This window comes from Podarcis vaucheri, assembly GCF_965113315.1.
Source record: "Podarcis vaucheri genome assembly, chromosome: 12".
NCBI lineage: Eukaryota > Metazoa > Chordata > Lepidosauria > Squamata > Lacertidae > Podarcis > Podarcis vaucheri.
This window is the reverse complement of record NC_138750.1, coordinates 56,129,763-56,145,103: the sequence shown is the minus strand read 5'-3', so window position 1 is coordinate 56,145,103 and position 15,341 is coordinate 56,129,763. Positions and strand designations below refer to the sequence as shown.

At 46.1% G+C, this 15,341-nt stretch overlaps 1 protein-coding gene across 1 annotated transcript in view; it reads right to left on the bottom strand.

Annotated features, from left to right (window-relative positions):
• PLCD1 (phospholipase C delta 1) overlaps positions 1 to 15,341 on the bottom strand; it is a 67,275-nt gene extending 51,934 nt beyond the window's left edge. Inside the window, exon 1 of the mRNA XM_082192306.1 lies at positions 14,990 to 15,341. Coding sequence (XP_082048432.1) covers positions 14,990 to 15,023 — 34 coding nt within the window. The 5' untranslated portion in view covers positions 15,024 to 15,341. The remainder of the gene's footprint in view (positions 1 to 14,989) is intronic.

Genomic DNA, 15,341 nt, shown 5'->3' with positions numbered 1-15,341 from the left:
CCCTGCGTACACTAAGGGCCTAATCCTCCTCATGCCAAGTCACCTCGCTGAGGAACTCAGGTGAATAACTTTCTGAAAAATCAGAGGGCCTGTAGTGTCAGTGACTCGGTCAGCAATTACTTAACTTTAACGGGGAAAAGACTCACTGATATAACCTCAGCCCTTTCCTTTTTTTAACAGAACGTTTTGTACTGCTGGAGGCTGCTCTCCAGTATATTCTTAAAGGCTGCCCACAGGTGTGGATTTGGGCTTTCATTATTATGTTTTTCCTCAGAGGGGTGAGATCTGCTCGCATCACATTCCCTGTTCAAGAACACAAACTGGATTATGAATTATTGTGGGTGGTCGACCCTCCCTGCATGTTACAGAGACACTACAGTGCTACCTCGAGTTACAAACACTTTGGGTTACAAATGCTTCAGGATACAGACTCCGCTAACTCAGAAATACTACCTCGGGTTAAGAACTTTGCTTCAGGATGAGAACAGAAATCGTGCTCTGGCGGCACGGCAGCAGCAGGAGGCCCCATTAGCTAAAGTGGTACCTCAGGTTAAGAACAGTTTCAGGTTAAGAACGGACCTCCAGAACGAATTAAGTTCTTAACCAGAGGTACCACTGTACAATGTTTTCCAAGTGTTTCTTATTATGTTTTTCCAGTGTGGTAGATTAGGGTTGCCACATTTTAAAAAGTTGAGTTTTTCTTGGCAAAGCTTTTATTGGGGGGAGGGCAAAGTTGTTGAGCTTTTTTCTTTGCGGGGGGAGGGAGTTGTTGATCTTCTTTTTGCAAAATCTCCCCCCCCAAAAAAAAAAGAGAGAGAGAAGGTTTTCAGCTATCTTTTAGGAAATTTGCCAAAAAAAACCACCCCCAACACTTCCGAAACGGCTTGCCATGGGATTTCCTGGACATTTTCTAGCCTGGACGTATGGCAGCCCTATGATAGATAGATAGATAGATGATAGATAGATAGATAGATAGATAGATAGATAGATAGATAGACAGATGATGATAGATAGATGGGTTACAGACGCTTCAGGTTACATACGCTTCAGATTACAGACTCCGCTAACCCAGAAATAGTGCTTCAGGTTAAGAACTTTGCTTCAGGATGAGAACAGAAATCGGGCTCCGGCGGCGCAGCAGCAGCAGCGGGAGGCCCCATTAGCTAAAGTGGTGCTTCAGGTTAAGAACAGTTTCAGGTTAAGTATGGACCTCTGGAACAAATTAAGTACTTAACCCGAGGTACCACTGTAGATAGACAGACAGACAAACAGACAGACAGACATGCTTTTTATAACAATTAAAAGGGGGCAGGAGGTGAATCCATGAGTGTCACAAAGCCCAGTCAATCTGCCCCATGCAAATCTGGCCTCTGCTACAAATGGTGGGAGCAGGTTTGCCCTGAACTCCACCCAAAAGAGAAGACTGAAATAAGGAGGCCGCTTTCCTTCGCCAGGCTCCTTGCCGCAACAGGGTAGCAGTGCAGTTGCTCTGTGTGCAGAAGGCCTCCCTAATGGAGGAGAACAAGGAAAGGAGTCTAAGCAAAACAGGGGAAGAGGGGCAGAAAAGAGATGTGGGGAAGGCTGGACGTGAAGGGTGGCAAAAATGGGGAAGCAAATATGGGGTGGAAGTGAAACAGGGGGAGTAAACAGGCTGTGGCCATTTCCTGCTTCTAAAAGAAGAAAGAAATTGTGCCTAGAGCAGGGGTGGCCAATGTGGGGCCTTTGGGAGCCTGTGGGTCTGCCAGTCCCTCCTATGGCATCCATGAAAGGCCTTGGAAGATGTTGCCCTCAAGAATCCAGTGTGCGAGGGGACACGGCTTGCTGTTCTTACTCAGTCCCTGTCTGCGCTGCCTCAGCCTTTCTCCTACGTTGAACTTGCCCCCTTGAACCTGCCCACATTCACCACCCCCCCCCTCCGTACAGGAGAGCTGCATATTCCTGCATTGCAAGGGGTCGGGCTGGATGATCTTCAGAGACCCCTCCCTTCCAATTCGACAATTCTGTGATTCTAACCAGAAAGAAGGCAAAAGCCTCTCTCTGTGAGTGAGCGGGCACAGGGCCCGTTTCCCCATTTGTCCAGCTGCTGATAGGAAAGGGGAAAGCCTTTCCCACAACATTTTCTGGTATCAGGATGCTGTCAGCGGCTCCCAGGTGGATGCCCAGGAAAGTACAGTGGTACCTCAGGTTAAGAACTTAATTCATTCTGGAGGCCCGTTCTTAACTGAAACTGTTCTTAACCTGAGGTACCACTTTAGATAATGGGGCCTCCCGCTGTCACCGCCACGGGATTTCTGTTCTCATCCTGAAGCAAAGTTCTTAACCCGAGGTACTATTTCTGGGTTAGTGGAGTCTGTAACCTGAAGCATCTATAACCTGAAGTGTCTGTAAGCCGAGGTACCACTGTACAGTGGTGCCCCGCAAGACGAATGCCTCGCAAGACGAAAAACTCGCTAGACGAAAGGGTTTTGCGTTTTTTGAGTCGCTTCGCAAGACGAATTTCCCTATGGGCTTGCTTCGCAAGACAAAACGTCTTGCGAGTTCTTGCGAGTTTGTTTCCTTTTTCTTACAGCCGCTAAGCCGTTAATAGCCGCTAAGCCGCTAAGCCGCTAATAGCTGCTAAGCCACTAATAGCCGTGCTTCGCAAGATGAAAAAACCGCAAGACGAAGAGACTCGAGGAACGGATTAATTTCGTCTTGCGAGGCACCACTGTATAAAGACAAGGAAAAGTTCCTTACTGTCCTTTTTTATTTCAATCTTCACAGAGAGAGGCTATAGAACCCAGCCTCTTGAATAATGGCGTTGTCCCGAGTGAATCTCCACACCCCCTCTCTCCCACTTCCTCATTCATCACTTCTATGGGTGCTGCTACGTGCCCTCTGTCTTTGAGCTCTTTGCTCTCCTACTTTCAAGGCTCGCCAGCTTCTGGGAGATGGAGGGTCTGGGATGCTTTCTAATGACAACGTGTCAGCCAAGTGTTGTTCCGGCTCTCCAAAGATTTCCCAGCTTTTCCCCTCATCTGCCTCTGAGCTGCGACCTCCCTCAAACCCCTGTTGTAAATTTATACTGCCTTCCTCCTCCTCCCTGAAAGGGTCAGGATGGGGAGGCGGTCACACTACACCAGTGTGGTGTAGTGGTTAAGAACGATGGACTTGTAATCTGGTGAACCAGGTTCGATTCCCTGCTTCTCCACACGCAGCTGCTGGGTGACCTTGGGCTAGTCACACTTCTCTGAAGTCTCTCAGCCCCACTCACCTCACAGAGTGTTTGTTGTGGGGGAGGAAGGGAAAGAAGATTGTTAGCTGCTTTGAGACTCCTTAAAGGTAAAGGTAAAGGGACCCCTGACCATTAGGTCCAGTCGTGACCGACTCTGGGGTTGCGGCGCTCATCTCACTTTATTGGCCGAGGAAGCCGGCGTACAGCTTCCGGGTCATGTGGCCAACATGACAAAGCCACTTCTGGCGAACCAGAGCAGCGCACGGAAACGTCGTTTACCTTCCTGCCAGAGCAGTACCTATTTATCTACTTGCACTTTGACGTGCTTTCGAACTGCTAGGTTGGCAGGAGCAGGGACCGAACAACGGGAGCTCACCCCGTCCTGGGGATTCGAACCGCCAACCTTCTGATCGGCAAGCCCTAGGCTCTGTGGTTTAACCCACAGCGCCACCTGCGTCCCTTTTTTTAGACTCCTTAGGGTAGTGATAAAGTGGGATATCAAATCCAAACTCCTCCTCCTCCTCCTCCTCCTCCTCCTCCTCCTCTTCTTCTTCTTCTTCTTCTTCTTCTTCTTCTTCTCCTCCTCCTCCTCCTCCTCCTCCTCCTCCTCCTCCTCTGCCCAGTCCCTGAAATTCTGCCTCTTTTAGCCAGGGCAGCTGTTTTGTGGTGTGACACATCCCAGAAGCAATCATGTTGTGTCCCATGGCAGCCATTTTGTGACTGGTGCCCACGGCACTTTCTCAAAATTCCAAATGTGACCATTGTCCCAAAAACATGCCCATTGGTGACCTCCGGCCTACAGGATTGCAGCCGTATGGATCTGGCTGTATTCCCAATGACCTCTTTACTGAGCACTCGTCCCCATTTGCTTGCTCTAATCTTGCAGGGAGGTTACGTATGTGATGCCTGCTGTTTATTGAGCATTCATTCTTGTTTACTTGCGGGGAGAATATAACATGCTGCATTGAGCATTTGTTATGTCACGTTTGCCAGTGCGTTTTCTCTGCCACTTTCCTTTCTGAACAACAATAAGAAGACCTTAACTCTGCATTGCGGGACGCGGGTGGCGCTGTGGTCTAAACCACTGAGCCTAGGGCTTGCCGATCAGAAGGTCAGCGGTTCGAATCCTACGATGGGGTGAGCTCCTGTTGCTCAGTCCCTGCTCCTGCCAACCTAGCAGTTTGAAAGCACATCAAAGTGCAAGTAGATAAATAGGTACCGCTCTGGTGGGAAGGTAAATGGCTTTTCTGTGTGCTGCTCTGGTTCGCCAGAAGCGGCTTAGTCATGCTGGCCACATGACCCGGAAGCTGTACGCCGGCTCCCTCTGCCAATAAAGCAAGATGAGCGCCGCAACCCCAGAGTCGGCCACGACTGGACCTAATGGTCCCTTTACCTTTACCTTTAACTCTGCATTGCATGAAGAACTATTTTCTTTTTTCTGTCCTGAATCTCCCAACATTCTGCTTCACTGAATGTCCGTGATTTCTAGGGTTGTACACCTCTATCATCCCTGTCCCCAACTCACCTTTTCTCTAAACTATGATGTCCCAAATGGGGCAACCCTTCCTCGCAGGAGTGTTGCTCTGCAAAATCTGGCTTGTTTTTTGGAAGCAGGTTTGTTCCACCAAATGCACTTCAACTGCACAACCTGAATTCGCTTCAATGAGACTAAATCCCACCTGAAAAATAGCAGTCTATGATAGCTCTGTTTCCCCAAATGTGTGGCCCTGCTGATAGTAATTTGAGTGATAATCCTAGGAAGCAACACAACCAGATTAGAGTTATGATCCTTCTGTGATTTGCTTGTGTCACCCGTCGCCCTTGCTTCATAATGTAAATGTTCCACCTTGTGGAAGCGTTAGGAATCAGCAAGGCAGATCTGCAGTCGTTGCTTTAGCTCTGTGCCAATGTGCTTTTAACGCAAGCTGAGAGTTTGAGGCGGGGTTGCCTCAACTCATCCATTTCTTTTGCCTTCAACCCCTACTCCCACCCCCAATAGCTTGCGACACATACAGTTAAAGCACAATTGAAAACAACAGCACATTCAGCTTTGATCTGAATGTTGGAGCATAGGAAGCTACCTTAAACTAGGGTTGCCATATTTCAAAAAGTAAAAACCAAGATGGACGCAGGTGGCGCTGTGGGTTAAACCACAGAGCCTAGGACTTGCCGATCAGAAGGTCGGCAGTTCGAATCCTCGCAACGGGGTGAGCTCCCGTTGCTCGGTCCCTGCTCCTGCCCACCTAGCAGTTCGGAAGCACGTCAAAGTGCAAGTAGATAAATAGGTACCGCTCCAGCGGGAAGGTAAACGGCATTCATCCATTTTGCATCACTTTCTATGGTTTTGGAACGCTTTGGTTTTGGAACGGACTTCCGGAATGGATTAAGTTTGAGAACCAAGGTGCCACTGTATTTTGAACATTTGGTGTGAATGTCGTCTTAGTCACACTGAGGCGTTGCAATAGGAAGGATAGCGGTTCTGGGCACCTTTGCATGGGCACCATGTTCAACAGTGGAACAGTCTCCTTCAGGAGGTTATGGATTCTCCTTCCCTGAGGTTTTTAAGCAGAGGTTGGATGGCCATCCGTCATGGATGCTTTGGCTGAGATTCCTGCATTGCTGGGGGTTGGCCTAGATGACTCTGGAGGTCCCTTCCAACTCTGCAATTCCATGATTCTATTTGTTGTTGTTGTTGTTTAGTTGTTTAGTCATGTTCGACTCTTCGTGACCCCATGGACCAGAGCACGCCATGCACTCCTGTCTTCCACTGCCTCCCGCAGTTTGGTCAAACTCATGCTGGTAGCTTCAAGAACACCATCCAACCATCTCATCCTCTGTCATCCCCTTCTCCTTGTGCCCTCCATCTTTCCCAACATCAGGGTCTTTTCCAAGGAGTCTTCTCTTCTCATGAGGTGGCCAGAGTATTGGAGCCTCAGCTTCACGATCTGTCCTTCCAGTGAGCACTCAGGGCTGATTTCCTTCAGAATGGAGAGGTTTGATCTTCTTGCAGTCCATGGGACTCTCAAGAGTCTCCTCCAGCACCATAATTCAAAAGCATCCATTCTTTGGCAATCAGCCTTCTTTATGGTCCAGCTCTCACTTCTATACATCACTACTGGGAAAACCATAGCTTGAACCATACGGACCTTTGTTGGCAAAGTGATGTCTCTGCTTTTTAAGATGCTGTCTAGGTTTGTCATCGCCTTTCTCCCAAGAAGCAGGCATCTTTTAATTTCGTGACTTCTGTCACCATCTGCAGTGATGTCTTTTAATTTCGTGACTTCTGTCACCATCTGCAGTGATCATGATTCTATTATTCTGCCCTTAGTCCCACAGTTGGCATGAGAGGACTCAGACTCCTAAGATGCCCCTGTTGCCACACTTGGTAGGAGATCCTCAGCTTCTAAACTACCCTGGCCCTTCCACACTGCCCTGTCAGCCTCAGCCAGAATGAGCAACAGACAAGAAGTATGGGATTTGTATTACTAACACCACCAGGAGGGACATGGCTTTTCCCTTCACCGGCCTACAGGAGTCGTTGCCATCCAGCAGATACGTTGAAACCTGGCCCGTCATAATGACAGACAATGTGTTAATGGGATAATAACAGCCATCATGGGATCAGAAGCATTGTTTTTATTGTGTGTGGCTGTTGCACATGAGAAAACCGGTCTTGAGAAGGAGGACAGGCAATGCGTAATTTGAGGGGTGAATCACAGAGGACGGCTGCGTTACTGGAGTTCTCTGGTGAAGGCCGAAAGCAAAACTGTGATTAGTCACACACGAAGCTCCTTCTGGCGCACATACAGAATTGTGCTTGCTTCAGCATCGCTGCCCAAATGAATTCAGGGCCTTGGCTATGTTATTTAAAATGCACTGCTTGCAATGTTTAGAAATACAGTGGTACCTCAGGTTAAGTACTTAATTCGTTCCAGAGGTCCGTTCTTAACCTGAAGTACCATTTTAGCTAATGGGGCCTCCTGCTGCCGCTGTGCCGCCAGATCACGATTTCTGTTCTCATCCTGAAGCAAAGTTCTTAACCCGAGGTACTATTACTGGGTTAGGGGAGTCTGTAACCTGAAGCGTATGTAACCTGAAGCGAATGTAACCCGAGGTACCGCTGTACTCTTGATTTGGGAAGCAACCTTGAGTAGCTTTTAAAACCCCAGGCAGATTGCTTATTCTTATTGATAGTTACCAGGATTAAATGCTGCCTGGATTTTAACTGGGAGAGTCTGACCCGTGTTGTGATTAATTGGATATAACTGCAACAAATAACAAACAAACAAAAATACAACCGCTGTTGAGCAACAACATATCAAGGCATTCTCGCTTCCCATGAAATAAGCGCTATGGCTCTAAGTACGTCCTCCTAGTGGTGCGGCAACAGAACTGCTAGCACATTTGCAAAGAGATCATAAATGTTATTATTATTTAGTAATATTCTAATGATTGCTGAATGTTACTTTTTATGTAGGTTGCCTATTTTAAAGTTATGTTTTATTATCACATTTTTGTATTGCATTAGATTGTTATAAGAGGTACATTTTTTGTTTCTTCGGCTTGAGTATTGTAAGATAGAAAGACAGTATACAAATTAAAAATGATGATAAATTCGATGCCTCCAAATTCATAGATTGCTGAAAAACCACATCCAGAAGAAATGCATTGTTATTAGGGGAAAAGACTGCTTTACACAAATGTGTCAGCTGGGCACAATCGCATGTGAAGATGTGTGCATTAGAAGAAATGTGCACTTTGATGTTGATGGATTTTCACAAGTACAAAAAAGTGCAAAGCATTGTGGAGAACTGAATTTAATGGCTGAAAAAATGGGAAACAGAAAAATGAGAGAGTTGCAGATTCGCCCGTATACTCTTCAATTCCTCTTCATAGTTATTCCCCCCCCCCTTCCTGCTCCCCCTAAACTTCCGCCCGGGTATCCCTCTCTCTCTTCCTCTCATGCCTGGAAAGTTTCTGGCTCGCAGATTTTGAAAGCTTTTCCCAGCTAAGTCAGTGTTTCCATATGAGGCTGCTCAGAGCAGGCTTGTTTCCTCCGAGGTCGCCGCCCTGACCTAAGGGGGAAACGCGTCACTTTCCGATGAAAACAAAGAATCTGAACTCTTGGAGATGGGGAAGGGGAAGAGGAGAGAGACTATGAAATCAGGAGGAGGCTGAGTCAAGCCATGTCGGCCTAAAAATCCCCGCTTCAGAGATCATAAAAGAAATTCAAGTTCAGTGGCAGTGAAAAACGAATTGCGCCAAAAGCTGCAGCACGGAAAACAGGAGCGATGCGTCCTGGCAGCAGAGACGCACCTTGGGTTTTTGAACCCTTGTGTGTTTGCAAACTCGCTTGCAGGCCGATCCTAAGGCTGTTGACTCAGGAGGAAATCCCTCTGTGTCCCCGCAAATCGGGATTAAACTTCGTTTGGGCCTAAAAGTGCAGTTTCTACATTGCAGTCCAGAGTGCCTTTTGGAAAGAGAAATGGGACCAAACTGTGTGTTGTGTTAATAGCTGTGCCACTTAAATAATTGAAATATACTCAGAGTCGCAAAGTGATTTCATGCTCTTTATTCAGCTCATAGTGGTGAGGAGGAATGAATGAATGTCCCCTCAAAGTATCTGCTTTATATACATTATTTACACAATGGGCTGCACATGATTGGCTAATTTTGGAATTCTACTGTGAGCCAATCAGGTTGTGGATTCTCTTATATCTGGAGCATGATTGGGTGGTTCCTGCCAACCAATCATACTGCTGCCTTGTTCTAGGACCAATCAGACTGCTGCAATTTGGATCCTATTGTTCTAGGACCAATCAGATTGCTGCAGTTTGGATCCTATTCAACTCGGTACATAACAATTGTGTGTTTTCAATAACATGTAAAACATGAAGTGCAGGTTGGCTCCGAAAGAGCCATTGCAGGTATGTCTACTCAGAAGTAAGTCCCATTAATTTTGATGGGGCTTTACTCCTGGGTAACTGAATAAATGACAAACCTAGACAGCATCTTAAAAAGCAGAGACATCACTTTGCCAACAAAGGTCCGTATGGTTCAAGCTATGGTTTTCCCAGTAATGATGTATGGAAGTGAGAGCTGGACCATAAAGAAGGCTGATCGCCAAAGAATTGATGCTTTTGAATGATGGTGCTGGAAGAGACTCTTGAGAGTCCCATGGACTGCAAGAAGATCAAACCTCTCCATTCTTAAGGAAATCAGCCCTGAGTGCTCACTGGAAGGACCGATCCTGAAGCTGAGGCTCCAATACTTTGGCCACCTCATGAGAAGAGAAGACTCCCTGGAAAAGACCCTGATCTTGGGAAAGATGGAGGGCACAAGGAGAAGGGGACGACAGAGGACGAGATGGTTGGACAGTGTTCTCGAAGCTACAAACATGAGTCTGACCAAACTGCGGGAGGCAGTGGAAGACAGGAGTGCCTGGTGTGCTGTGGTCCAGGGGGTCACAAAGAGTCGGACTAAACGACTAAACAACAACTGAATAAAGACTGTAGCCTTTGAATTTGTTTGGAGGTTAGACTGATGGCCAGACTACTATTCTAAATATTGAAGGGGGTGTGAAGGCAACATGGTTGCCTATCTTGTTTGTTGGTTTAAATTTTCATGCAACCTTTCCACCAAATGGTGCTCAAGCAGTAAAAGACAAAATAATCAGCAGCTAAAACTGATAAAACAACTCACTACGAAGGCAGAAACCAGCGTATTTCTAGCAGCCATAACAAGGCAGTTTATGAGGTCAAACGTCCTTCTGAATACGTACAATCTAGCTACTGCTTTTCGATAAAAAGGTTGTGCAGGTTTTTGGCATTGTTTCAACACCTGCAAATCCTATTTGAGCTAAGTTCCCAGACGTCCCCGTTTCCCAGGGACAGTCCCCGGATTTGCGATTAGGTCCCTGGACAAATTTCATCCCCGGAAGACCTACCCACTTTGGAAGAATGGCAGATGAAGCTGATTGACTGTATGGGACTTGCAGAAATGACTGGCAGAATCCGGGACCAGGGAGAAGAGTCGGCAGAAGAAGATTGGAAAAAAATTAAGGACTATTTAAAAAAATATTGTAAAATTAAGGAATGTTGAATGATGCTGGATTGAAATTAAGTGGTTTCAAGCTGTAACTATGATAAAACGACTTTCTTTTTGTAAGCAAGAATTTAAAGCTACAATAATTTAAGATGTTGAGGATAAGGATTTGCTGTACAAACAATTCAAACTGGGTATACAAGAAGGGCAGGTATGAGGAGGTCGGGGAAATAAGTTACAAGAAAATAAGTTACAGATGGGTAGCCGTGTTGGTCTGCCATAGTCAAAATAAAAAAATTCCTTCCTGTAGCACCTTAAAGACCAACTAAGTTAGTTCTTGGTATAAGCTTTCGTGTGCATGCGTGTGCATGCACACGAAAGCTTATACCAAGAACTAACTTAGTTGGTCTTTAAGGTGCTACAGTAAGAAAATAAGTTGTGAAATTTAAGTGTTTTTAATATTTTTATGTTTGTTTATTCTTTTGTTTGCAAAAAAATTGGAAACTTTAATAAATATCTTTTTTTAAAAAAAAATCATCCCCGGAATGTCCCCGTATTTCATCTAATGTCCCCGGGAAACGCAGCAGCGGCAGTCTCAGCAGCCTGGAGCAGTTGGCTCTGGCTGGCTTCAGGCACTGCTCGGAAGTCCCCATATGATGGTGGTGTGCAGGGGCGTTAAGATGCAGGTTCCAGGCTGCCTCCACCTTCCCTGACTCCAGCAACTAAGCTGTGAAGGGAGGCTTCATGCTGCCTATCGGAGCAGCCTCCCAACTCCTACTTGCGTGCAAGCAGGAGCGGGGCAGGAATCTCTCAGCTGTGAAGGGAGCCTTCAAGCTGCCTGTCAGAGCTTGTGTGCAAGCAGGAGGGGGCAGGGATCTCTCGGTTAGGCAACGGGAAGCCTCCCTTCCCAGATGAGGGATCCCCGCCCCCTCCTGCTTGCACGCAAGTAGGAATGGGATTGGAGCTGCTCCGATGGGAAGGGAGGCATTGCACTGCCCGAGCCTTGCTGCTGCCACCCAGTACTCCTTCTCCACTTTCCATGCCTGACCCACCATACACCGCTTCCCCACCACCACCACCAAAGAACCAACACCTCAGGGGCTTCCCAGGCTCATGGAGAAAGGAGATAGAAGCCTCGGAGGAAGGGGAAACATGGCGGTTGAGGTCAAAGTGGCGGGCGCCCCTCTGCCACCGCCATCGCTGCAGCATCAACGTCCCGAACATGCATTTATTTATTTATTGAACGTGTCCCTGGATTCATTTTAAAAAATCTGGTAACCTTAATTTGAGCAGGTATGGAACACCTCAGAACAACCCTAAAATGTGTGTACACAAAGGGTAATATTAGTGACTCCTACTAATTATATTCTTCTAATGCTCCCAGCTAAAAGCGGAATCACATCAGAGTTTCCACACTATTGGGGGTGTTGTGCTTTTTGTGTGTGTGCATCCTGCTATGTTCTTTCCATATCAGTGGGAGCGTCACCGTTGCTGCTGCTGGGGGAAGTCTAGTTCACTGAGGAAGTCATTTAAAAACAACAGCCAAGTGATCCTTAATGAAAAATTTTAAAAATCAATTATTTAATTACAAACTATGCACTTATTCATTTAAGCGTACATAATTGGGAACATAGGAAGATGACGTTTACAGAATCAAACCATTGATTGCTTCATCAAGGTCAGCATTGTCTATTCTAGATGGTTTTAAAGGGTGTGTTTGTTTTTATTTGCTTATGACATCCTTCTGGACTCTCAAAGAAGCAACAAACTTATTTTACTCTCTCTCTGGAGGAAGTGGAAACATTGAAAGGAAGTTGGTGGGGAGACACACCTTCATTTTGGGTACAGTTTCATCTTCGGTGGTTCCGGCTGTAAGATTGTATCTCCACGCTGCTGAAAAACCATACGTATATATAACGATAGTTTTTATTGGACCAGCCTGTGTTGGTGTGGGAGAGAGAGGCCTGCAAGCTTCACAGGTCTCTAACAGTGATGTTACTTGACATACAGTTCTGCAGAATCTGGAAGACTGCATGGGTTGTCCCAATGAAAGATATCTCTTTATCTATTTACTTAACCTCCTGCCCCTTTCGTGTGGGGGGTCTTCTGTCCCTTTTCAGCTATTACACAGTATGAAACTTGGGGGGGGGGGGAATCATTTCACTCAGAGCCGCAGAATCCGCACACAGAAAATTCAATTTTTGCAACTATTTAAGAATGAAACAACCTAACACTCCTCCATTCGTGTGTTGAAAGAATCTGATAATGTGCTTGGTGGTGCATGTATATCACTTCTTTTCAATCCTTCAGTACAAATTCTTTACATAGAGTGGTACCTCGGGTTACATACACTTCAGGTTACATACGCTTCAGGTTACAGCCTCCGCTGTAGGGTGCTTCAGGTTAAGAACTTTGCTTCAGGATGAGAACAGAAATCGTGCTCCAGCAGCGCGGCAGCAGCGGGAGGCCCCATTAGCTAAAGTGGTGCTTCAGGTTAAGAACAGTTTCAGGTTAAGAACGGACCTCTTGAACGAATTAAGTACTTAACCCGAGGTACCACTGTACTTATAACTACATCCTCATATATTCAGCAGGCATGAATAATTAGACTAAGGCTGCAATCCTATGCATGCTTTCCTGGGAGTAAGTCCCATGGAACTAAATGGGACTTACTTCCCAGTAGTACTGGAAGTATGAGAGCTAGGAGAATGACTGAGAATATGAGGCAGGAGAAGACCCCGGTTCAAATCCTACCACCCATAAACTCCCCAGGTGGTTTCAGAGAAGCCCCACTTTGCCAACCTCAGACAACACAGTTGCAAAATGGAGTCTATTATTATTATTATTACTGTATTATTATTATTATTATTATTATTATTATTATTATTATTACCCACCCCCCATCTGGCTGGGTTTCCCCACTCACTCTGGGCAGCTCCCAACAGAATATTAATAATATTAAGCGATAAAACATCAAATATTTAAACTTCCCTAACTGCCTACCTTATACAAGCCCACCTTACAGAAATGTTTTAAGGATCGCTTAAGCTGGTGTTTGCAAAGGCCTTAGAGTGCAGGGGTGGAATGCTACACAAATATTTAGTGTCCCCATTCTAATTTTAGACTGTACTTCTGGTCAATATGGCACTGAGGCAGGCAGCCAGTCGCAGAGCTCCCAGATAGCAGAGTTTTAATTTAGTCTTCATTGGGCTTAACTTGTTTTAAATCAATTGTTTTTGTGTGGAGGACGGATGACTCTGGAGCTTCGGCACAAAATTGCAAAGAACTGGCCTTGAGTGGAGGTGTTTTACCCACCTCCTTCTACTGAATTTCGGACTGCCGAGCCCTCAAGGAAGAAACCTGTTTTCTTGTATTTTGTAAAATGCCATGCACGCTGATGACATAATAGCATGCGGTGTAACAACAAAAGTAATTTACCTTAAGTGAAAAACAAGAGCAAGTATGGTGATTAACAAATCTTAAAAAGAAGCCTTTTCTACTCCTTGGGCTCAGCCTGCTCTGAATATGACCAATACTGGCTGTCAACTGGTGCCATTGCCAGTCAAAACTTTGAAAACACAAAATAAAAAACTTCACTTCAGCACTGAGAACGTCTTGGGAAGGGCTGTAGCTCAGGGCCAGAACATCTGCTCTGCATGCGAAAGGTCCCACATTCATCTGCCAGCGTCTAGGGAGGCAGGACCGCAAAAGGCAACTTCATATAGAAACACAGAATTGTAGCGTGTGAAGGGACCGCAAGGGTCATCTAGTCCAACCCCCTGCAATGCAGGAATCTTTTGCCTAATGTGATACTCGAACTCACAACCCTGAGATTAAGAGTCTCGTGGTCTACAGATTGAGCTGTTCTTACACATTCCAAACAAATACAGATATGCCTACAATCCATAAAACGCATTTTCAGATTTGGCTTTGTAAATCATGCTTTGATTGTGTTATCCCAGAAATTGTACTCTCCAATTAGTTGCTTTTTTTAAAAAAAGGTATAGCAATTAACCAACATTTGCAAAGTTGCAATGGTCCAAATCCCAAACAGCTCCCAGGTTTCGGTGAAACAGATACAATGACCCTGTATTAGTGCTAATTTTAGGTCTCCATTCATTACACGCCAAGATACTGTTGAGTACACAAAGAATAAAAACACTTCCCCTGTGAAAGAGGTTATACAGAGTTGTGGACTAAAAGAACGGCAGCGAGCCAGTGTACCAAACTGCAATCTAGCTTCACGAAATATCAGATGGTATTTCAATACCGTAACAAAGAATTACTTTTTCTTTGACAAAAATGCAATTAAAAAGTTGCTGGTTTAGAAGAGGTTCAATTGGAGCGGTCTCTTTTACTATCCTTAAATAAACGTTTCTCCAAACGGAGCCACAAACGGGAACAAATAAAATATTCTGCTGGGATGAACTATTTTTCTTCCCGCAGCAAAAACACTGATCAATAAGTGGCGCGATGCCTGGGCAACACATCGCCCAGATCTGCCTTTGCCAACCTGGCGCCCTCAAAAGTGTTTTAGAATACAACGGCCATGCTGGTTGAGGACTGTCCGAAACATCTGGAGCATGCCGCACTAGCAATGGCCGACTCAAAAATTCAGCGTGGCTGCGCATGGGGACTTTGTGCACCCTGAAGCCAGAGGCAAGGGAGCATTTCTCAGCAGCATTCAACCGTACACACGCCTGCCATAAATCACTGCAAGTCTCGACTCACCATTAGAGGCCAAGGGGCTGCCGTTGTGCTCCATTCTCTAGGAAAGTTCGCCGGAAAAGGCACTTCGGCAGATGTGGTTGCCCAGATGTTGGAAGCGAGCCGAGCGGACCGGTTCCTGCAAATAATTCTGCAATCCAGGCACAGCCTTGGCGCGGCTTGTGAGAGGCTCCTCGTCTCTTCTGTCCAGCAACTCACTCTTTTTGCAGCACCATAGGTTTCTCGGAGCGCAGAGAAGGGTTCTCCGAAGGAGGAGTCCAGGCCACAGCAGCGTGTCTCTCTTTTTCAGGCAAAGGCGGCCCTCCTCGGATACTGACGTCTCTGCTGGCAGCTGTGCAGGGGAAAGCAAGCCGGG